Source organism: Oenanthe melanoleuca, chromosome 1A, assembly GCF_029582105.1.
Source record: "Oenanthe melanoleuca isolate GR-GAL-2019-014 chromosome 1A, OMel1.0, whole genome shotgun sequence".
Lineage (NCBI taxonomy): Eukaryota > Metazoa > Chordata > Aves > Passeriformes > Muscicapidae > Oenanthe > Oenanthe melanoleuca.
The window spans coordinates 23,946,512-23,970,789 of NC_079334.1; the positions used below are offsets into that span (position 1 = coordinate 23,946,512).

The 24,278-nt window shown below is 41.9% G+C and overlaps 1 protein-coding gene and 1 long non-coding RNA gene across 6 annotated transcripts in view; one reads left to right on the forward strand and one right to left on the reverse strand.

The window, feature by feature from the left end:
* Positions 1-424: 424 nt before the first annotated feature.
* On the forward strand, positions 425-16,719 carry LOC130262328 (uncharacterized). 2 transcript variants are annotated; one of them, XR_008842095.1, is made up of 5 exons: positions 425-505; positions 2,421-2,502; positions 6,265-6,414; positions 14,733-14,784; positions 16,645-16,719. It is a non-coding gene; the product is annotated as an uncharacterized LOC130262328 (long non-coding RNA). The 2 variants fall into 2 exon arrangements; XR_008842094.1 differs by lacking the exon at positions 14,733-14,784.
* TCF20 (transcription factor 20) overlaps positions 16,313-24,278 on the reverse strand; it is a 128,253-nt gene continuing 120,287 nt past the window's right edge. For 3 of the 4 annotated variants that reach the window (XM_056509343.1, XM_056509328.1, XM_056509338.1), the window contains one exon: positions 21,456-21,555. In XM_056509343.1, coding sequence (XP_056365318.1) covers positions 21,472-21,555 — 84 coding nt within the window. In that variant the 3' untranslated portion in view covers positions 21,456-21,471. Of the gene's footprint in view, positions 17,658-21,455; positions 21,556-24,278 lie in introns of those variants that run through there. The other variant, XM_056509353.1, reaches the window with a different exon arrangement.

Genomic DNA, 24,278 nt, shown 5'->3' on the forward strand with positions numbered 1-24,278 from the left:
TTGTGGCAGGTCAAATAAAAATCCAGAATGGAATTTGGGTGCAGAAATCAAAAATTCTAAGTCTAGAGGCATTATGGATTATCTGCTTACCAGGTAAGCATATATTTGTCTCTCCATTGTACTTTAATTCTTTTGCTGTTTACTGTCTTGGATTCCAGATACTGTGAATGTTAACATTGACACAGTAATTTTGATAATTATTTCATGCTTGGTCTGTTCAATATGTAGAGACTAAACTCCACTGTATTTCATTCTGCAGAGAGGCTTATTATGTTAGGAAGTTGGGCTGGTTTTGCATGAAAAGTCACCTGAGGAGGAGAGCACGAGGAGCACAGCCACACATAGAGAGGATTTTTCTCTGAGAACTTCCTCTGTGAGTTGCTGAGACCAATTGGAAGGTTATTTAATAATTGACAGCCTGGGAAACCAATTAAAAAGTTACTTCGTCTCCATGAACCACATCGGTAGAAGTGAAACTCTCTCTTTTGACTTCCGGCTTCTGAAGGTAAGGCTGGCCCGGCCCGGCCTGGCCGAGCAGGGGTGGGGGAGCCGCCGAGGCCCCCCCCGTTTTCAACCAGGGGCCCTGATGGCCAGGGAAAAGGGGAACCTTTGCTAGGATCCTAGTTTCCCCCAGCGTGGCCATAGCTCAGCTGGGGCCCTGCTACCGGCTCGGAGCAGCCGTGGGGAGGCGAAGCCCCCCAACTGCCCACGCAGCTTGGGAGAAATGCAGCCCGGCTCTGTTCCAGCCGAGTCTCCCCCATGCAGCCTGAGTGGCCTGAAAAATCCTGGCACGGCTCCCTTCACCCTCTGTGTGCAATTTTGACCCTTCCAATGCTCGGATAAGACTGCAGATCTCCTGACCTCCCTTGAATGAGAGGAATAGAGCAGAAAGTATAATAAAATTAGTGAAGTAAGAGCCAGGTTTCCAGATGGTTAGAGATTGAAGAGATGCCATTAATAGGTTGGCTGAAAAACCTTTTTTGTAAGCTATAGGGTGGACTGGACTACACTAAAATTCCTTTAAATTGTGGAGAAAGCGTGGGGGGGTTGAAGTGTTTGAGAAAAAAGATCCTTTGCCCCGAGGGAATGGGGGTCTCTGTTCTGGAGACTGGAAAAATGAACAGAGACATTTGATGGAAAAAGAGATAAAGAGAACTTTTGTCTTTGAACAGCTTGTCTTTAAAAGTAATACCCCATGAGTTTTTTTGACACGACCCATAACACAGCTCTGGAAAGACTGTGAAGATGGGAGGAGTTCTATGATTTGCAGATATTCCTGGGCGAATGCAAATTGTGAAAGTGAAGAAACCCCCTATGGCTAAAACAATTTCCCTCTAGAGTGAACTGAAATGATTATTTAAGTGGAAAACTGAGGTACTCTCTGTATGTTGTTGTTAAGAAATATGGGAGGTGGTGGGGGGGATGGGAGGGAGTGATCTGGAAATCTTATTCCAAATTTCTTATTTTCTCTGTGTTATTAATAAATTTCTTCTGTATGCCCTTTTAAGTTTTAGGCCTGCCTTGTTTTTGCTCCTAAATCCTATCTCAAAGAGAAATTGAGTATATAAAATTGGCCAACCTAAATCAAACCAAGACAGAAGTTTTAGACTTTGTGTGAAATGGAGGCTGATTTAAGAACCTTGTGAAGCTTGGTAACAGCTATTGCTTTTTCAAAAGAATATAGAAGGAAGAGGCTCTGCCCCACTTTTCTATAAAGCCTGAGTAGATAGTGAACCTTCCCCCAAATCAGAATACAAAGTTGTAAGAATTCCTCAGCATGATGGGCAATCAAACTAGAGCTTCCATCTGTTAGGACTGTGGCCTAGCTACCAGACTTTGGCTGCATAGTTTAATAAGATATATTAACTATGCTTTTGAAGTAGTACCACTGTACAGAAAAGAAAAAGTGCTCCACTGAAATAGTGACAGAGTAGATCTATCTGCGTGGCCCTGCAGTCCCAAGGCCTACATTGGCCAGATATTGGGTAAACTTACAGTTTTACAGATGAGGGCTGGTTATCCAAAGAACCCTTAACTCAGGCTACAATCATGCTCTTTCTTGTTCTCCCTGACTGACCTTGTGACTTTTCAGTTCTTGAAATAGTGGCAAAGCAAAATGGTGGAAAAATGCGCTCTACCTTCATGATTTTGGCATTTGCTGGGAAAATCAAAGCTTCCTTCAATCAGAACTTGAACCTGTATATTCCATTTTGTAGACAGTTTTAAGGGCATAAAGGAGAAGGGGAGAAAACAATAAAAGAAAAACATATTCTAAAAGGAAAGAATAAGTTGTTCTTTAAAAGAACTGGGATAGAAGGAGCCTCTGTTTCCCAACAGGCAGAGAGACTTTCTATCAAGTATGAGTGATTCAGCTAAGCTAGGAAACAGCTGTCGGCTGACTATAATTTCTTTTTGTTCAGCATGCTTCATGTCTTGGATTCTGTTCTGAATTATGGGACTGCTCCATGAACTCTATGGGCCTTAAGTCTGCTAGCATAGAAAGTAAACGTGTAACTTCTAGGTGTCTAAGTCAATTATTACATATAACTCAGAAACTATATACTTGAAAAAGGGAGCTAATTCTTTATTTGATCGCTGGTTTTCAGTCCCAGTCACAACATCAGTAGTTACAACCTGGAGAAGGTTTCTTCATTAAATCTCTAATTATTAAAGTTCCTGCACATTAAATCTCTGATACAGGTAAATTCACTTTGGCAAAAACCCTTCTCAAACACCTACTCCAAATGTATTATCAATTATAAGAAATTAAATGTATGGTATCAGAAAAATACTAAGTAAAGCCAGAGATGCACTTCTTGTTCTTTGTAAAGCTTCTTGTATAGTAAATTCCCATAAATGTTTCATTCATTGGTGAACAAGGAGCTTCTGGCAAAATTCAGACATAAAAAGGGGGTTTATAGAAGGTGGAATCAGGGATGGTTAACCTGAGATAAATATTGAGCCACTGTTTGGCATGTGAAGATATGTCTGTGAAAGCCAAAGTCCACTTGCAGTTGAACCTGAGAAATTATGTCAAAAGCAGCAAGATAAAGTTCCTAAGTACACAAGTACCAAAAGCAAGTTCTTTTTCTTTGTTTCCCTCTCTTCCCTGATTTTGGGACTTCAATGGGAATAATTTTGGCAAGTTTCTGTCCTTTTCACTGCACCTCATTTCGTCTCAGTCCATTTGGTTGTAGTCATTCCGTTTCCAAATTTTCCATTTTTTTCAATTGCAATTTATTGCATCATATCTCCTCTCCAGAGTGTTTGTTACACTTTGATTTCAAGGTTTCAATGAGGATCAATTGGGCTTTGGTCCATTTCCCTGCACCTCTGGTGATCTCAGTAATTTTTATTGTTTTCAAATTGTTTCAGAATTTTCTGTCTCTTTTTTTATCATTTAGTTCCTTCAATTTCTTCTCCTGTCTCTTTGTTTACCTTTTTCCCCTGATTTTGGGAAATGAGGTGCAGTGTAAGGAGCAAAACTTGCCAAAATTATACTCATTGAAAACGATACTCCTTGAAATCCTGAAATCAGGAAACAACATGAATATACAGGAGGAGAAATGGATGAAATGAAATGCTAAAAAGAAAAGAAAAAAATGAAGTGACTGTAGTCAAATGTAATGAGATGACATGATGTACTCTGCTTTGCATGCCTTTTGGGGTTGCAACATGCCTGAAGGTCTCGGTTTTGTGTTTTTCACAAGCCTAACCTGAAGCATAAGCCTAAAACTAAATGGTTGTTCCTGAGAGGGCAGCACTCAGCTGGCTGCTAGCTCCATTTCCCACTTACATAATGCTTGTAATAGAGCTGTTTACTCAGTTGTGATAAAGAATCCACAAATACTGGTGCAAAGGGCATTAATGAGTACTGATACTAACTAATTCTTACAAAGATATAGGTTGCCAATGATCTCAAATAGAGATTGAAATAGATAAAGAGCTAATCTGAAGACTCTTTTGTTCCAGGAAGTGTCTAGCTATGATCTTTTTCTTCTGGCAGAGGGAGTTTTTAACAGGAAGCATTTTGCTTCTGTTTCCATGCCTTGGAAGGATAGTCAGGGGTGCTGTTTTTTCATAGTTAGGTTGTCAATTCAGTTGTTTATGAATTTAAAAAAAAAATCTGGCTAAAAAGAGAACTACATTTTTCTCCTGTGCTTATGGCTCTCAGGAGCAGGCAGAATAACCTTGAGTGATTCAGTCTCCTCATAGGAAAGTCAGATTTCAGGTTTCAGCAATGATTCTCTGTCTTTTCACTCAAACTCCTCTTCTCCAACAGGCTTGGAGTTAGCCTGTTTCTGATGGCTGTTGAACATTCCTGGCTTCCCAGGAAAGAATTCAGAGCAGCATGTGTTCAGCACATCTCAGAAAGAGGAAACAGAGAGAGGCATTACTTCTGAAGTGCACTTGCTGTTACCATTTTCTTACAGTCAATAATGTAAAAGTGACTGTTCACATCACCTTCCTGCTGGCTTGGTGGCTCTGATTGCTCCAATGAGAAGAGTAAAAATATTCGTGTTTTGGGAAAGTGGCACATTATCTACTTCGCTGTTAAAGCATGTGCTCAGTGGTGCCACAGTGTGCAGGCTGTTAGCTCCTGCCTCATTCAAGTTACACACACATTTTCAGTACTGTGCTGTCACTCAGCTCAGGACCCCTCCTGTCCCCTCATGCTGCCACGTTTGCATGGCTGGTTTGCGTAGGATAACTTGTGTCCGGTGGCCTGTCCCTGTGTGACACCGTGTGACAAGGTGTGCAGACATGTGCCTCTCAAACACTGTTTTTTGTGTGTTTGCCTTAGGCCAGGGCTGGCAGATGCAGCAGGTTCTACAGAAACATCAGAGCCATGCTGTGCCAGTCTCTCCAGAGGAAAGGTAGCAGGTATCTAAGACTAAACTGCAGGGGAACTAAAGCACAGGACATCAAACAGGAGTAACCACCTGAGCAAACCGAGATCTCACTTTTGCCCACCTGGGCTCAGACTGCCAATGCAAGAGGGACAACCCACCTTTCGTGGCAAAGGGCAGCAAAAGCCTTGCAGGCAGAAGTGACACTGCAATTTTTCCATAGTTTAAAAAGACCTTGAACTCAGATTCAGTGCACTTTGATGAATTTGGACGTTTGCTGTTCCTAATTAGTAATCTTGCACAGCCCCATGGTCAGGCATTCCATGTGGCTGAGCACATGACTCCAGGGCAGTGGGAGGTCCCTGTGGAGCTTTTAGGGACAGAAATTAATGATAAGACAAAGTAGTGACTGGTAGAGAAATCCAAGGGGAGGAGAAAAGCAGTGGGAAAGACAACATGGACAGCAGACCGTCACTGGCAAAGGCCAGTGTGGGAAGAGGATGGGGCTGCGGCTGACAGGGCACAAATTGACAATTGCTTTGTCAAGCAAGCCATGATCTCCCAAATTCTGCCCTTTGCCCTGCAGTCCATGAAGGCAGAAGATGATGAGCAGAAGAACTTAAAACAATTCTGTTAAGACTTTAACACCAAAAAATAAACTGTAACCTCAAAAATAAAATGTGCATATGTCCCAGCACCTTTTATCCAGATGATACGAATGCACTAAAATGAAAATACTCAAACATACAATTTAGATGATCTAAACCCTCTGTTAATCATTTCTGAGAGAATAGTATGCTTGCTAGCACACAGCATTTATTATTTTCCTATTTTCATAAATAATGCAGCGTCAAGCTCTCATTAACAATTTTTCATGGTTTTATCTGCACTTTTTCTGTCAGGATAAACAATGACTTGAATACAAGTTAGCATTTAGAAGTTTTTCTCAGTGTGCTGGAAATAGAAGATTGCTGTGTGTTACTATGACAGTGAAATGGGGGTTGTTTATATTTGATTTTTGTGTGATGCTCCCAATGATAGTTTATGCTTCACAAATCCGAATGTGCATTGGAACTCAGAATGTGTATTTTATATTTTTGTAGGAATAGAAAACTCTCAAATAACTTTTGATTTGAAATATTGGCACAGTTGTGCTCACAGATGAATTAATAACAGTGGGAGCATATGGAGTGAAATAGAAATTAGAAATTATGGAAGTGCATGCTAGGCCTTATTACTGGGCTTTCAGTTTGTCAGCTACCTTTGGAGCTCCATACCAAATGATCTCTAGGTTACTTTTATCAGTAGTACTTGCTACACTGTCATAGCAACCACATATAACAAACTTATCTTTTTATGGTCACTTGTAATTGTGTTTTTGTGTCAACAAAAATACTCACACTCTTTTACTCAGGAGGTATCCCTAGAGGAGGTATCCACAAGTAGAAGGGAGGATCAAAGGTGGTGGCTGCAAGGGAAACTGAAAAGGAAAGTATTTTTGTGATTTTTGAGCTGACCAAAAGACTGGATGGATGCTGAAAGACATCACCGTGCCATTCAGCTGGTGAGTGGCAGGGAAGTGCCCTGGGGGGTGTTGGGGTCTGCTCCTTTCCTTCTGATGACAAAACAGCAAGCTCCTTGCCATAACCAGCTTCTCCACCTGCACAGAAGCAGTAGCTTTTTAAACCTGCTGAAACCCAGGTTGCCTGGGAATGGCTGTGTGGCCTGGCACCTGCAGCTCAGAAAGAGGTGTCCCTGAGCACCAGTAACATGCAAGGCTGAGCTAGCCATGAAAAATAAATGCTTTCGAGGTAACAACACTTTAAAACTTTATGTTGGGTTGCTTAAAAAGCCACAAAACCCTGAAAATTTTCAAAGCCATGCTGCAGATGGAGATGACAAACCTTAGTTCTCCTATGGACTGAACACAGGCACTACATATGTGAGGAGTTAAATCTTTTCTGCAGCTCCTTTGTCATTTGTGTTATTCCAGGATAAAACATATTGGCTCATATCCAGAAAGAGTGAAAGGCCTAGTAAAAATCCTCAATTCCTTTATTTACTTAATTACACTTTAGTGCCTATTTCAAAATCAAAAGTTTTTTGATTTGTGTTCACTTTGTTTTGACTTAAGGCCTAATACCTGGGATAACCTTTGCACTCAGAATTAAAAATCAGCAACTATTTCTAATGCTATCTGTTCTCAAGTCTTTTGATAGCAAAGGGCACCTCCTGTGCTGACAGCTTTGTGGCAGATGGATCCTGCCACCTGCATGCACCTATGGAAACAGAATCCACATGGGTTCCTACAAGCACACCTTGCTGCTTGTGCTGCTGGAAGGAACAGCAGTAGAGGGAAAAGCTGCCGCCCCAGCCAAGCTGACTTCCATGGTCTCTGCTGTGTGAGAGTTGCCACTGATCTCGCTGTGTTCTGGCTGGCTGCTCTGGGAAAATGGCTTCAGGCAGACCCTCAGGTCAGAGGGGACACTCAGCACAGGAATTTTCAGCTGGACCACAACGGGAATGGAAAGGCTGCAGATCACACAATAAGCCACATAACAACAAAATTTGCCATTGAAAAGCATTCAGAGTGCAAGTGCATCCACACCTCTCGTTTGTTGCTGAGAGCTGATGAGAACAAGCCTCAAGCCCTCTCTCGCCACAGGGGCGGCAGGCAGGCAGCAGCACTGCCATCCCTGCCAGAAAGGCAGGCTGTAAAAACCTCCTCTGAGAGAGAAACTTCTGCCTCATCTGCTCTGACTCTGCCCTGCAGATTACAAGGGATGGTTTCTCATAAGCCACAAAATCAGGAGGTGCACGCAAAAGCTTCCGTGAAACCCCGCTATGCTTTCCCATGAGAGCTGGAGGAGGCAGCGGCTCAGCGAGAGCAGAGTAAGGGCTTTGTGCCATCCTCGGCCTCTGGCCGGTCCCCAGCTCCTCACCCGCTGTCCCCAGGGAAGGGTTTTGCTGGAGTACGACTTTAGAACCTTAAGGTGGCAGCAGCAGACAGCCCTCAAGGCCGTCCCCAGCTCTGGGATGCCGGCAAGGACAGAACCACCGCGGGTTGCGAGGCGGCAGCGATTGAGGAGCGGGCAGAGGAGGGTGCGAAAAGCTCGGGGCTGTAAGAAGGAAAGGATTTCATTCCTGCTTCCCTCAAGCAGGCTGGGCTTGGCTGCAGTCAGGATGACGACGTCTGGCCTTCCCCTGAACGTCAGGTTTGCAGGACAGTAGGGAAAAAACAAGCAGGGAACTTGCAGGGAACTGCAGTTAGAAGTAAAGCTTTGATGACTCCAATCTTTGAGGCTCTGGTAGCTCTTTCCCAAAGGCTTCCGAATGCAGGCAGTGATCTTAGCTCCCCTGTCCTCCGTGCTGTGGAGGGAGGGATTCAGGCACAGCTCCCTGCAGCAACTGGATCTAGAATAAACCCTGCTGCTGCCCCCGTTCCCCAAGCTTCTCTGAACAGTTGCACCAAAGCCCTGCAGGTGTGCTGGATTTTGGGATTAAAACCACTCCTAAATATTTACAGGGATTCATGCAGTCTGACTGTCCTAACCTGTCATACCACCATGAACTGCTGATTTTATAGGCAAGGTGGAGTCAGATTCTTCTCCAAATGGCACAGTGACAGGGCAAGAGGCAAGCCACAAGCTGCAACAATCAGAACTGTGACTAGATACAAAGAAGAATTGCTGCTCCAAGAGGACAGCTCAGCACAGGAACAGGAGCCCAGAGATGGTGATGGAGTCTCCACCCTGAAGGTTTTCAAAACTTGACTATCCAAAGACTTGACCAGGCTGGTATAGTTCTGAGGATGACCTTCACAAAGCCATCAGGTTGGACCAGAGACCTTGAGAGGTGCCTTCCAGTCTGTTCTAAAACAGGATTTCTGGAGAGCTTTAAAACATGAATGTGGATGACAAGTAAAAATTTAATGTGTGTCCTTTTGTAATAGTCATGGCTGCTGGATGGGCTTCCTGATCACAGACACAGTTTGAATTCTTATTTAATTTTTTAATCTAGAGCAGGTATACCTTTGCAAACACCACAGAAAATTTCTTCCGTTTTAGAAAAGAAAGAAACAAAATTTTAAGAGTCTGAAATAAATGTTCTGATTCTGTAAAAGAACAAGAAAGAAGAAAGAAAGAGAGAGAGGCAGAATTTCAGGACTTCAGACCTTCCTGGATGATGAGGACATGTGATAGGCCAAAAATCCAACTGGAGAAGTTGGTGAAGTGTAACAGCACTGCAATAACCTGATCCCAAGGCAGTAACCTCTGCATGAGCCTGGAGGTACTGGGGCTTTCTGTGCTGCCTGAGGGACAGGAACCAGCTACAGACACCCTTGATCCCATGTCAGGGTGAGAGGGAGGGCTCCTGCTTGGGCTACAACTCCAAAATAGAACCCTTGAGTTACACCACGACAAATCACGACAAACAGATTGAGTTGTCTGTGAGGAATGCAATACATGTAAGCATCTGTAAGCAATGTGAAAGATGGAGAAATGCAATGACAGTTGTACAGATACCCACAGTCAGTGGAAATGAGAATGGAATTGTCTCCATTGTCCATGCCTGCTATGAACCCTCGTGGGCTCTTGGAATCAGAGTGTGCCACAAGGCTTTTCAGAATGATGGAGACAGTTGTCTGCTCTGGCAATTGCAAGAGGCTGCAGCAGAAATCAAGCTCAACACTTGCTGTCAGTTGAGGCAGAAGGGAAAACAAAGTGAAAATACAGGAGTTGCTGTGTTGTGTGGCTATGAGCAGCTCATTTCAAGGATGAGCACTTCGGAAGCTGTGGCCTGAAGGTGCAAAGCCTGCTTACTCCATGGAAAGGGTATTCTTTTTGTTTCATGCACACTGCCTGTTTGCCAGAGAGAGGCACAATGCCTTGTGGGACACTTTGAATTGTGCCATTTTAGTTGCTGAAGTGCCCCCTGTACTTGTGAGTTTAGCTGTGGTTTTTAGTACTCCCACCCAAGGTCATACAAGCTGGTCAATGAACATTTTTTCTCTCCTATTGGAGATTATGTATTGGAAATTATATATTTCCAGACATATGTACAGGCTTACAAAAAGGTAAGGACTTACGTTCTTAAAAACTACAAATTGGTATATCCTTAATGCACATAGTGAAGAAAAAAGTAGGCCAAAAAAAGGCTGTGGCTCCTTTGTAAAGGGTTGTGGCTAGCAGATGTGAAAAGGCTGCTCAGGCAAGCTCTTGACTTGTTTTTCCTCTTGCATTGTAAGGAACAAGAAGTTCCACCAGGCCCTGCATTGCACACTTAGCTGCAGAGTGGGAAAGGTTGTTTAGGTTTTTGATCAGCTACTCCAAAAGTCCAAGTAACTCCAATAAATACTAAAAATAAAGGGTGAATCTCATTCTCTCTCTTGGCAAAAATGGTAAATACAGATTGCACAGACTTCTGGTGTCTATCTCAAGCAGCTCTTTCAAAGAGGTCAGTTGAAACCCTAGAAAATGAACATCAGCTGTTGTGTTCCAGTTTCTGTGGCATGTCACTGACTGGAGTAGAAAACCAAGATGAGGAATTTATGAAGAGGGACCAATCAACCCTGGTGACCTGGCCAGTATTCCCCCTTGAAGCACAACAAAGACTATCCCCTATTTGGAGCAACCATTTGGATAAAAAAAGAGTTTTCTATGTTAAAGAGTGTATTTCAGGGCCTGTTGCTGTGTAGTCTAATAAATGGCACAGAATGGATTTGGTATGGTACATAGCTGGACTTCTAAAATTCACACATGCAGCTTCCACAGAAAAGGTCATCAGCAATAGCCACCTCCACCAGTGAGGCCCTCAAGCGCCTTTCCAGTGGTCTCAGGGCTCTTCTCATGGCACAGCATTCCCTAGAAGGAACCTCAGGAAAAAACCTTCCCTGGCTTCTACTGACCTGTTATTTCTCCATGATTCTTTCACATGCCTGGGCCACTTGTAAAAGGTTTTCTCACCTCTCCTTATTTTCCAAGAGGAACTTTGGATCATAAAACTGCTGTGCTCAGCTCAGAGGTGAATCCATCCAACAAGTGGTGGGCAGTGGTTGAGGCCAATGGGCCGTGCCCCAAAGCAGAATTTCTCCCAGTTACTGGCAGTCTTACAGTCATTGTTGCTGATTAGTAGTGCTCCTAATAAGAATTTGCTAAGTCCATCTTCCACATTTGCCATAAGGAATGTTTACACTTCTGCTGTAACAGCGTCTTTTCCAAGTCTTTTTTGTTCCTGTGGCAACATGATGCCGCTGGTTTTAGTAAAAATGAGTGGTGCAGCTGGAGTCAGCCATAAGGACTGTAACCCTCGATGTCCTCCTCTTTAAGGCTGCAAATGCCCACTTCCATCTCACAGCTCTGGAAACTGCTTCTTCTCCTGGCACATTTTCCTTTCATGTAAAGCCAAGAATTCCCACTTGGAGCAGAATCAAACACAACCCTGGAAATCTATTAGATGCTACAAAACTGGGCCATTCTGTATGGTCTCTGCTTTTGGTTGCTGTAAGTCTCCATCAGCAACATTACAGAAGTTGGCTTATTTTCCTGCAGAATGCAGCTCTTTGACTGGGCACTTGTATTTTTGCCATCTGTCACTTGTACAGATAGTGATTCCTTCTCAGAAGTTTCAGCCACAGCAGGACACCAGGTGAACAGAGAGACTGCAACATCCACTTTATACAGTGGCCTCCTCACCTTGGTTTCCAAAGCAGCAAAATACTGCAAAACCTAGGAGCATTACATTAAGTTGGTCCTTGTTCTGCTTACAACACAGTGCTTTCTTTGAAATCCATTGCCATCTGCCAATTCTGAATTTCACAGTACAACACTAAACAGCAATTTGTCCCCTTTTCTGTATTTCTTTTCACTACAAAGGCAAACTGTGAGATCTGTCTTACGTGCAAGTTATTTCAACTCCAAGGTGATGAAAAGTGCACAAGAAGTAAATATTGTTATGACTCATAATCCAGGTTGTTGTAATTCCAACAGCCTTCAAAGTGATGTCCTCAAAATAATCTACAATTTTTAAGTATCTAGTAATTCCATTTATCTTCTGGGAGGGAACCCAGTTCAGGTGAGCAAGAACTTGGGTGAAAGTCCAATTAAGTTTTTGTCATAGAAATGCCCTTAAGTGTACAGACTTTCATTTTATAAAACCATGGGAAGTGGTGACATTTCTTTGATGAACTGGCTTCAGGTCAGATGACTCTAGCTATACAATGCAAATTTATCCTTACACCACTGTTTTTATTTTTAGTGTAAACACCTCCCAGCTCCTTCCCCAGCAATTTCTCTGCCATTCTTTGCTGCTCAACACTAAAAGATGTGGCACTGAAAATAAGCAATTTCAATAAAAGTCAGAAAACCATTGCCATGCTGGATCTCAAAGCCAGGAGAGATACAGCACCAACCTCCAAACTCATTGTGCACTCCAAGTTTGGCTGTCAGCTACAACCCAAAAGCCCCTGAAACAATAGAGGTGGTGTTTGCAGGTAACCTGGCCATGCTCACGTTCAGTAGCACATGCAAACAGGTTTTTTATCATGCAGAGGAGAAAATGTCAGTCTGAATCCTGAACCTCAGCTAGAGGGGAACATTTCTTTCACAGGGGATTTGCTATGAGCTAGAAGACTTTTTCAAATTATTTGGATGGGAGTTAAATCTCTCTGGAGCTGCTATGAAGTATAAGCATTTCTAAAGCTGGCCAGGTAAGGTCAAAACCTTGAAATCACAGTGTTAAAACTGAGTAAAGCAATAAATTGCAAGAAACCTCTGGGGAATGAAGAGAGAAGAGAAGCAATCTCAGCTCTTGGTACTGCCCTGTGGAAGGAGCCAGCAAACAAGCAATGCTTTTCTTCCAGTTCAAGCTAAACACACCAAACAGGAAAACACACTAAATAGGAGGTGGGATCTACTTAAGAAATTAAATCCTACAAAAAGATTCTGTAAGGAGCACCCTCTTCACTTCCCAGCTGGATGACAGCATAAATCCTTCGGATTCCATCAGACAGAGCAAACAATCAATCACATGTAGGGACAATGACAGCAACTATTTCACTGACCTTTGCACTCTACAGAAAAACTTCATTCTCCTCAAAGCTTTCCATAGTAATCTCTGGCTGAATAGCACAGGTCAGGTGAGGAGCTCATGGTGCATGGTATTGGTACAGAGCCAATTTTTCAGTGATGTACATTAGCCAAACTCTCTTTGGCCTGTAGAAATGCCAGGAGAAAGCACCAGTGTTACCAGTCTCCCAGAATTTTCTAGTAATTACTTATGTCCTCTACCTTTATTGACTAAATTCTCTGACTCATAATATACTGCCAGAGTTCTATTTTAAAAAAACCCAAAACAAACAAAAAACTAAAATCAAACAAAAAACTTGTTTGTTGGAAATATTTCACAACCAGGCAAGAATTTCATCCTGTTTCACAACAGGGATTTCTAACCCAAAGCTAAGATTGCAATTACTCTTTCAGCATCTCATAGCAGTCAGTAAAATCACATCTTTGTGTTTTCTGGATCTGTAACTGAACCTGGATTACCTGTACTCTCTTCTTTTTCACGTAACTTTTAATAATTAAAAAAAATTCCAGAGCAATGGTGAATTATTCATTCTCAACCATCTAGATACCCTGTTCCACTTCCAAAAGTGTGGTATTTTTCCACTTAATTTTCTTCATGTTGAGCTAGAGGACTGCTTCTTTGAGTCATTCTGGTAAGTCAGGGACTAGATCAGACAAAACAATGCTGTGTCCCTCTACCAAGTATTTCTGTCATGTCCAGGACACCCACTGCGCCCATGACAGCACAGGTAATTCCTGATGTAACAACTCAGTTAATAGGCATGATAATTTATAAAGTTTATATCCAAGCCAACCCCCAAATGCTCTCCCTTTAACTTTTATTTAACTTTTTATTTAACTTTTATTAAGGTATTATCTTTCCTAATATACATTTTAATGTACATTGCTGCACATTAAATAGTCAAAATTCCAGAGCTGTCATTCAACTGCCCGTATCTCAACAAACTTTTGGTTTTTTAAATGCATGTCCCACCAAAAATATATTTCTTTAGCTTGCCATTATCTGGATTCCATGAACTAGATGTCCACCATTCTTTAGCAGATACTGTACCCTGAACCAATGAATGTTTTTAATTTCAATATTATTAAACACCATCAGTTTGTCTCGTTCTAAGCAATTCAAAATGTTCAAGTATGGCATAACTGCAAGTGAAATTCCCTCTCATACCTCTGTGGCACAGATTAATGAGGCTGGCCACTGCCTTCTGCAGCAGCAGCTGAGATGGCTTTCCCCTGTGCTGCATGATCCACAGTGGTCTATGCCTTGATTTCCAAGCATGGATTTCACATGCAATAAATACATGTGACAAATTTATTGATGGGCAGCTCCTGGTATCCAGATCTGCTCTGTACACATCCCAGGGTCTCCACCAGCTCCTGCAGGACTCCCTTTATCCTTCTCATATCAACAAACATCCTTTGCATGTTGAATCCATTCCATATTCTTGGTGGAAAAACATCATTTTCTTCGACCCTGTGCAGCAGCACTGACTCACTCCGGTTAGCCTGGAAACGCTGCTAAGCCATCACATTCAATTCCCACACATTGGTATAAGTCTCTTTCAAGAGATCCCAGTGGGAGTCAGCACAGAGAAACACTTTGAAAATGAGCTGCCTTATCCAAGCTCTCCTTAGTTTATTCCTCATCCAAACAGGTAATTCCCAATCAGGTGCCAGGCCTTGCACTCTCATCTCTACACAATCTCTTTTAAGGTTTTAAAGCTTTGCTGCACACCATTTCTGCTCCACAAATCTTAAATTAGCCAAGACTTCCAAACCTTTTCTTTCTTTCCAGTTGGGGGTATCCACGATGTCAAGCTGTTAATTGCTTTTGCAGGATGGAGCAGGTAAATGTTTTGTACATCAGCTTTCGAAATCCACTCAGCATTTTTTTTCTCAGCCAAAAGAAATTTTTATTTCCAAGAGGATTTTATGACTCTTGTGGATCATTTCCAAGTTCTCCCAGGAAGCCGTTACACATTGTTTAAATTCCTCCTGGCTGTGTTTTAGAACCATGACAGCTCTGGTTTCTGTAAAAACTTGACCACCGAGCACAATCTCGCTCTACTGGAGAGCATCCCTCACCTCTGATCACAGCACTGGTGGGGTTAAGCCACAGCTGAGTCAAAGGATTTTAAGACTTCCCACTGAGAAATATTCATATGGAGTTGACTATGGTACCATTTCTTTATTTGCTCTGCACAACTCCCACTACTTTCCAACCATGGTGCATGAGGAAATATTTAATCTCCATACTTGCCACAAGCTCCCACATGGCAAACCTCCAAGGCTCCCTCCCAGCTACCCAAAAACCTTCTGCCTCTCCTGTGACACCACCCTGAAGAGCCAAAGTGAAAGTGTCAAATTCAGCAGTTCCAGGACATATTGTTCTGCTGTCACAGTGCTACATAGAGAGTGAGTTGACTCTTCACCAACCAATGCAGTGACAGGAGCTCTTGTTTTTTTTTTTTTTGTTTTTTTTTTTTTTTTTTTTTTTTTTTGTTTTTTTTTTTTTTTTTTTTTTTTTGTTGAATAGGTAGAATAGAACAGACACTATGAAAAAAAAAAACAATTTTTATTCAGTTGAAAAGAAGTCATTTACTCAATCACATTAACTATGCTAAAAATGACTTTTTTCTGACTACACCAGTAGTTAAATATTTTCAGCACCAATTCATGACACATTAGTGACATTTATCACAACAGGTCTATTTCTTAATGTAAAGGACATACTAACTTCAGTAGCTGCTACTGGGAAAGGAGAAAGCAGAAGGCTGCCCTTTCTTTCCAAATAATTATGAGTGAGAGTAGCAACTTCTAGAAATAAATAACTGCCAAATTATCTCCCAAATCTTTAAATCGATCTTTTAAAAATAGAGTTAAAATAGATATCTTAATATGAGCTATCATAGATTTTATTTTTATGTGCTGAATACTCCAAAATGTGAGTAGTTGAGCAAGCATCCAGTACATAACTTTTAAAATAGTTCTTCCCTCCCCACAATACCAACCCCATTTTTTCATCCATGTCATGCTGGTCAGATCCCTATCTCTAGTGGCTTCCCAGTAAACACCACGCTGTTCGATATCACCAGGATATGCTACCATCCCGTGAGTGAAAGAATTCAGTGACTGGGTGAAACACCACCAACTCACACCAACAGAAAATCCATCCAGTCATTGGCTTGTTAATTCTGAACATCAAACAAATCCTAAGCTTTAGTTTTTCAAAGCCTTTGTGGTCTTCCTCTTGCTGGGCCAGTTCAGAAGGTCATCACTGAAGGCAGAACCGATGAAGGCAAAGAAACCAAAAAGCAGCAGATAGTACTGTCTCTGTCCTTTTAAACAAATCAAGTTCGCACAAAACAAAAGGAGACAAGGTTAAAATGAAGTTTATTAGTTTTTTTGGTTTTTTTAAGCTTTTTTTATATAAAACTGTTTGTGAAACAGCTATTTTTATTCCCATGGCAGAGTGACCCCTGAAAGATGCACTAACCCCTTTCTTAAGGCCTTAACAAGGAAAAAAAAGTATTTGTTTTTTTTGTTCCTAAAACCCAAATGTTTTTAAATTGCATAATTTACCAAAAAAAAAAAAAAAAAAAAAAGAAAAAAAAAGGAAAAAAAAGGAAAAATAGAAAAGAAAATAATGACCCCGAATAACCATATAGTGTAGGCTGTTACACTAACATTCTCTCTTCCTTCCTTAGGAAAAGCAAAAACATAAAATAAAAAGAAGGGCCAAGTGGATTTACCCCAATCAGTTTGAAGATACATTGACTCCACCAACATTCAGACTTCCTCTCGTTCCCCAACCTGGCAGGTAATGCATGTCTTTCTCTCACCTGCCTTCCAAACTGAAGGCAGCTCCTTGGAATGATCTGGGGGTCACGTTGTTGCCACCCAGGGCAGATACTCCCTTCCCCTGGGTGGTACAGATGGTCCCACACCAATGAGGTGTATGGGACCTAGCAAGCAGCAGCCATCTCTTACTTCATGAGTCTCACGACCCAAGAGTCTGCAGATGTAATTCAAGCTTACATTGTTAATAGTGTTTCTCAAAAATGGAAACCTCCCTACCCCCCAGGCACAACTATTGACACCAAATTACCTGCAACCATCCAAGCCTTCCTCCCACACCCTACAAACAAGTTGTCAGTATTTAATTTGCCTTTTCAAAATTGAATTTCATCAGACGTTGGGAGGAAGAAAGCAAGAGGAACAGAGACAAGTCCTGTTAGGAGTACTTCCAGTTTTGCTATTCTTTCCCACAAAATGTTAGGCTCCACATGCCTTGTTTTAATCTTGGATTTAATATTTACTTTAGCTATAGGTTTCTTTTTTAATTTATATGGGGTTTTTAAAATTTTAATCAAAAGCATCAAAAGGGATATAGCGCATCTTTCATTAAAACAAAGTCTTTCAAGACTAAAAAATAGATCTTTATATATATATATATTTATCCCTCCCTCTTTAATTCCCCCCACCTGTTTCCTTTTTCCCCCTCCCCTCCCCACTGTCACTATGGAGATTGTGTCCATGGAAACAGCTGGTTCAGACTCCTTGGTCAGATTCTGTGATGTCATCAGTCTTGAGTGTGATGTAAGAATTTATGAAGGAAGTGCTGGCATTGGCAGGCACGTCGAGAGGGGGCATGGCTGCACAGTGGGAGAGATTCCATTCAGTCACGAATGTCCACCGCTTTTTATCTCAACAGCCTAACCTGAAAAACAAAGTCAAAATCATATTGGAATGGTTCCTTCCCTCCATTTGCAAACAGGCCCCTCAGGCTTTGGAAAAATCCACTCAGCAATCTACCACAGCAGCAACACCAAGAGCTCTTCAGCTTTGTGGACTAAAAAAAGATATACACAATGGCGAGTAGTTCATAAAAGCTAATCCATGTGATGAAAAGTCTTAGTTTAACAACCAGCAAAAAATAAATTAAACATGCCCAGTTCTGAAGAAGGTCTGGGATGACAGGATGATCTGTGCCGCAATGGCACAGCACTCTTACAGAACCTCCACCTGCAGCAGCCAGGCAGGAGCTCGCTCACCTCATGTCTGCTCCTCACATGGACTGTGAGAATGGGAAATAGAGGAGCCAAGCATGTCCCAACATGGTGACAGCTCCTGGGACACCATCAGGGACTGCACCCAAATGTTTCCCTAGGGATCACGCTGCTGCCATCCAATGGTGGTTTCCAGTGTGAATATGTAGCAGATAGTGAAACTAGTATCAAAATTACAGGAATCCAGGAAACAAACCTGGGAAATGGCCAGATTTCACCAACTAAAGGTAAAGCTGCTTGTGGTTTAACTAATTTAAGGGCAGGTGATATTTCTTTCTGCTGCCTTTTTGATCTAATTTTCATATTATGGAGACAGTTCATGGAAGGACTAAGCTTGTGGTGTCTTTCAAGACACATGTGGAAACGTCCAAGTGCTTGGTATATGTTCTCCCTGTCCAGAAATTCCTGAGGTGAGAACACCTCAGGAATTTGCTAAGTTGGTGGAGGTTCAGTTCAAAAGAGACACAAAGTTAAAATTTAATTTCTCTAAGTTACGGCTCTCATTCTTAATCTGCACAGAGAGAAAGCAAAGATTGAAATAATGTATTCCTTTCTTCCCTTTTCCCATAACACAAGTGAGCCTAACAGCAAGTTATTTATTTAGTGAAGTTGCCTACTTTGATATGACTTAGATAAATCCCTTCCTACCAGCTAGTGAGCTTGGGAAAAGGAAAAAAAACTTGCAGCAAAAGTGATGCATATGGAAAGCAGTTAACGGAATTAGAGGTGTGCCTGGGAGCAAAGTAACACCCCTGTTCGCTCATAGCTGGCAATTAAACTGCAGGAACCCTAACTAAGCGTGATGCAGGAGTCAATGCTGCTCTCATCATCAGCACACCAATTAGATTACATCCCAGCAAGCCTAAGTCTTGGCTGCAAACATCCCCCATCCAGGGGTGCCAGGCTGAGAGTGAGTAAAGAGTCAGGAAAGAACATCGCAAAAACAGACGGGCAACGTCGCAGAGCACCAGCTGAAGAGGGAAGGGGGAGGTTCCTAGAGAGTTCAGGCAGATGCCCTTTGTGGTTTCATTACTGCACAACTGCGAGCCCTCGCTGAAGGAGTGTCAAGGCCGTGTTGCTGTCTCTGGCTCCTGTACAACTGCAGCTTGCCCATGCCTGGAATTGGTCCAGAGTATTAGGCACTGGCTCAGGGAAGAAACAGGCTCAACAGAGAGAAAGAGTCCTGCCTCGTTCCTGGACAAGATCCAGAGCACCAGACTCGCTCTCACAGTCACTCTCCAGATCTGGACTTGATCCAAATGTTCTAGAGGCAACTGGCTCAGGGAGAGAGAAGCAACAAAGACAGAATACACTGACTTGCCTGGATGTTATCCAACGTGTAAAATTTTTCTTAACTTGCTAGGCCTGGGAGTGAACCATGACTAAAACAGCCCAATAATCTCACAGTTGAGTGTCCACTGCATCTTACACTAAGGCTAGCAGAAGTGCAGTTCCAGTACTACCTGGACTGCTACACAATTCCCCTAAAGCTCTTTAATTACCATAGTAATACAACAATTTTTTTTTTTTTTTGCTATAATTGGATCTTTTAGATTTGCATGGCTTTAATTTTGGAATGCAAGATCAGGTTGGAATTGGAGAACCTAATTTTTAAGACATTCTGAACATTGAAAGGAGGTGGCTAAATAGGACCTTCTGGTAAGAACTATGGGAGGCAAAAGTGGATTTGGAAAGAAATGATGCCTTAGAGAGCTCTCTAGAGCATACAGTGAATACAGTACACAGATTCCACAGCCTGCAAGGTCTTAAGTCAAGATATTCGTATGACGTATAAAAAAATAGAACTAGCACTGGAAAATAATGCAGGGGAAAAAAAGGTGTAAAGGTCTCTGGGACACAGTAATGTTCACCAGTACCTCAAAGGAATGGCCCAAAAATCACCAGACTTCCCTAGTGTTAAACAGCCAGAAGAGGCACCTTGGCTGTGGGACACTTGTTGTGCTTTAATGTTACAAATTACATTGCCTGTTACACTTTAAGGAAAAGAGAAAAGCTTAAAGGAATCCCAGTGACCTTTATCATGGAAGGAGAAAGCTACTCAAACACTGAATACTGTTAAATACTGTGTACATGGTAACTGTTAAAACAACACTCCAAAGCCAAGAATGAATGCTATTAAAAATGAAAAGTTACAGAAAATAGCAGAGCTAAACTAAGTCAGCAGTCAGTCTACAAAAAGTGTTTATATGGGACACTACCTGTTTTCTACTGCTGCACCAAAACCCCACAAATCTTACAATTCATCTCTCACACTTCACCAATACACCACTGGAAGTACTTTACAATTACTTTATTTGAAAAACAGGAAAGATTTTAAGTTAGGAGAGATGCCTGGGAAGCAAGGGAATGGCAATAAGGAAAGGGGATTACCATCAGCAGTTCCAAGGACTGACCTGAAAGAACAACTTCCCCTGCATGATTGCAAGAAAAAGACAGAGAAGCAAATAGCTTGAGTAAGAAGTGCAACTGAGTAGTGAAATGAAGGCAAGGGACCTTCTTGGGCTGCAGTTTCATGGAAAGGGTGCTGACGAGTATTAATTTGAAACCAAACACTTATTTCATTTTAATCCACCCTGTTGCCTTTGAACTGCAATGCACTTGCAATTGAATAAGAAATCCCAAGCTCATCCCATTCCCTGGGTGCTAGCTCCCACCTCAGTGCTACTCCCTCCTTGTGCCAGTGTATTTTTCCAGCCACACAGTGAATCAGTTTAGGAAAATGACCCAGCTCTGGTGCTAACACAGCAAAAAGCTGTTTCAGACAAACTGAATTCCCCACCAAGTTCACACCTGGCTGTAAGAAAGTGCAGTGAGGAACTTGGGGCACTTTACGAAGTTATGGAATTGTGACCACTTCTGCATACAGTTCTACTTTCTATGCCCCATGTCTGTTTTTAAAATACAGGAAAAAGCTGGGCTAGAAGAAACACAGTGGCCTCCTGCTAAGACTAATTTACTCATCACTGGATCCATCTGCATTTCTAGAAAATGGGAATCCTAGATTACAATAATCCTGAACTCATCAATATTATTTGTTCCTTACATATAGAATTTAAGATACTTTGATGACTTTATTTATACAGAAGTTTACTATTAACTACTCTGAGACTCACAGAAAAAAACCTTCAAATCCTTGAGGACAAGGTGATACAAAAGGAGATTTCTGCCACTGGTTTAGCTGAGAGGAATCAGGCAGTTGTAACAGCTAACAAGCTTTGCCTTTCACTGTTTAACAGAAGGAACTGCTGCAGAAATACAAAAAACTGAATAGGATGGTAGCAGAGGAAAAAAATATTACAGATTTTCCGAACATACACAAAAGCACCTTGATTTCTCACAGAAATGGGGAAGGCACTGGATGTAAGGCAGCAAGTGGAACTGGAAGCTCTCCCCCACTCACCTGTGCTTGCTTTTATATCCATTCCCAGGAGTACACTTCCCCCCTCACCCCCGCTCCGACTGCTCTGTGCTGAGGCTGCCTTTCACCATCTTGTTCTGCAAGGAGGGAAGAGAGCAAGGAAGGAGGGGCTGACGAACCAGCAAGCCAACAGAGGAGGAAAAAGAAAACGAGGGAGAAACAGAAGACAGGGGTAGGGAAAGGAAACATACAGAAAGTGAGAGGGAGAAAGAGAGAGAGAGAAAGTCAGTATTGGAGCCAGAAATAGACTTTTCAGATAGAGTTTTCCTAAGACAAAAGTAGATAATTCCACAAAAGTAGAGTCTGAGATATAAAAGCCTGGTTAATTTTAAGAAACACAGAATTTAACACAAAAAGGTAGAACAAGCATCACTTTAAAATTGCCCAAACAGATGGCTTAAGACAATCTAAGATGGCTGAGCCACCAAAAGGTGAGGCATCCCATCCTCTTCATAGCCTCTCCATGGCTCAGCATCCTCATCAGGTCTGTTGCAACCTCACTTGCTGTGATGCAGACAAAGCCAGTTGGATCTGTGAGAGGAACCCTTCAAAAAATGATAGTTTTCAGACAGCATTTTCCCTGTGATAAAAGCTGGTATTTTGCATAAGTAGCACATTCAGGACATGGATGGTTGAAGCATCAATCCTGACAGAAGGAAATGGAAAATCTCACTGGGGAGCACAGGGAAAGGCAGGACCAGTCCCTCTGGACTTAGCTTGCTTATGCCTTAAGTGTCAAGCACACTTAATGAGGCAAGAAGCACCTTTGCTCTCCAGGAGCCGCTTAGTGAGATGAAGTGTATTTACTGGTGTGAGGCACAGACTGCCAAAGGGTAAGAGGCCCTGTACTGGGGGACTTAATGCTGAGATTTATAAAGTTAGCTCTTCCACCCATTAGCTACAGAACAGCAGAGTGAGCTATGAGACAGCTACTAATTTGCTAATAGTGCTAAGCTGGTGTTACCTAAAAGCATCGCTTTCAACAGACTAATTGAAAGTCTTTCTTCCTCTCAATTGCCCATACTCATATCATGCAAAAAAATTGATGCAATTTGTTCTCCAGTCATTCTAGAGCAATGGTTTTCAGTCTTTCTGTTCCTGCATTGTCACTGACTGGAATTCCACTTTCCAGCCACTACAATGGAAGAAGCAGAGTGAGCTTATATTCTGCCCTGCAGGACTGGGAACAAACCAGTAATGACTTGTGAAACATTCAGTAAGGGCAGATAAAGAAAGCAAAAAAAAACTCTACTTGGTTTCAAACAAATTATTTGTGTTTTTACTAAGCAAAAGTCAACAAACTCTAGTATCAAAGTGAGGCTGCTGGTGTAGAATTTCTGTTTTTGACACAATGAAGAAAGTAATCTGCAGTGGAATAGTTCTGAATATAATTCAAAATATTATTGCCTCATGAAGTACCATTACAAATTTAATCGGTAGTTGTCCCCCTCCCATCCTGCAAGATTACTTTAGAAATCCATGTGCCTTCTCAGAATTTTCTCTGGAAAGCTGGATTCTTTGCCTGAATCTAAACCAGTTCTTTCATGGTTTGAGCACCATCACTGCAAAGCACTCACATCCAGCAGAAGTGATCCAAACCATCTATGTAACACTATATTTCCCTGGAATAGCACAGGCAACAGGCAGCAAAAATAAAACAGCCTTCAAATACACAACCCTCTGTCATGGTTTAACCCCAGCTGGCAACTAAGTACCAGGAAAAAAGTAACTATCCCTTCTAAAACCAGGACATGCTCCAATTATCTTTAGTCAAGTACCCAAAGTTGAGCAGAGAGTGGCTCTTAGGGAGTTACTTCACACAGTATGGGGAGCTCAACCTTCCTAGTTTTGTTTGGCAAGATCTGCAGGTTCTTGTAGCATTAATGTACTAATTTAAGCTTGCTGTACACTGTCAATGTTATTCCAGTTGTGCAGAATAATTTATTTTCTTTTATATAATGAAAAGTAGGCCAATTCTGGATAAGAGCCTGAATGTTCACTGAATCTTCCATCGCATTTTAAATACATGTGTATAAATACATTGCTTTGTGGTAGAACATCCAGAAAGGAACATGAGGCTAATTCTTGTATGTTTACAAAAGACAGATTAAGAATAATCTGTGAAAACAAAAGACCACCAGATGTCAGTATAATTCTAGGCAGCGATCTGCAGACAAGAACTAGATGGAGACTAATCCCTGCTAGAAAGCAACACAATTCTTCCCCATTATCATTTCCTTTTCATCCAAACTCTTGCCCAATTCCTGTTGTATTCAACTGGCAACAAGAACAGTTGTTTTTCTGGATACTTTCTGACTATTTAAAACTGGAAGACTGGTATCCACAACCTCCCAGGGATGTATCCTCCCTGGAGGGCTGGGAGGGGTGTTCCCAGCACTGTATCCCATTACTTATGGTTAAAAGAAAGTATGTATGGTCTACCTTGTGTCCTCTTCCCACACAGACAGCTCTTTTCACCACTGTGTTTGTAGGCCCCGGGGACAATTATTAAGGATGCCCAGACCCTGGGCAGAAGCAGCATAGGGGTCTTCTGACAAACCAAAGATGTACAGAACAACCCCAAGATCCACTGAAAGCTGAATTGTTGGACTCAGTCCAGTTACTACTGGTAAACAAGAACAAGATGTTTCCAAAAACCAGGAGAACTTTTTCATAAAGTTATTTTTGTTCTTGCATCCTCAGAAAATCCAAGGAGAAAACCTGACAGTTCAATGCAACATTCAATCAGGAATAGTGAGCAAATACTGATTCTATCACAGAATGCAGGAAATGAAGCTGAGCTTTCTGAAGAGTCATCAAGGATCTAAAGAAG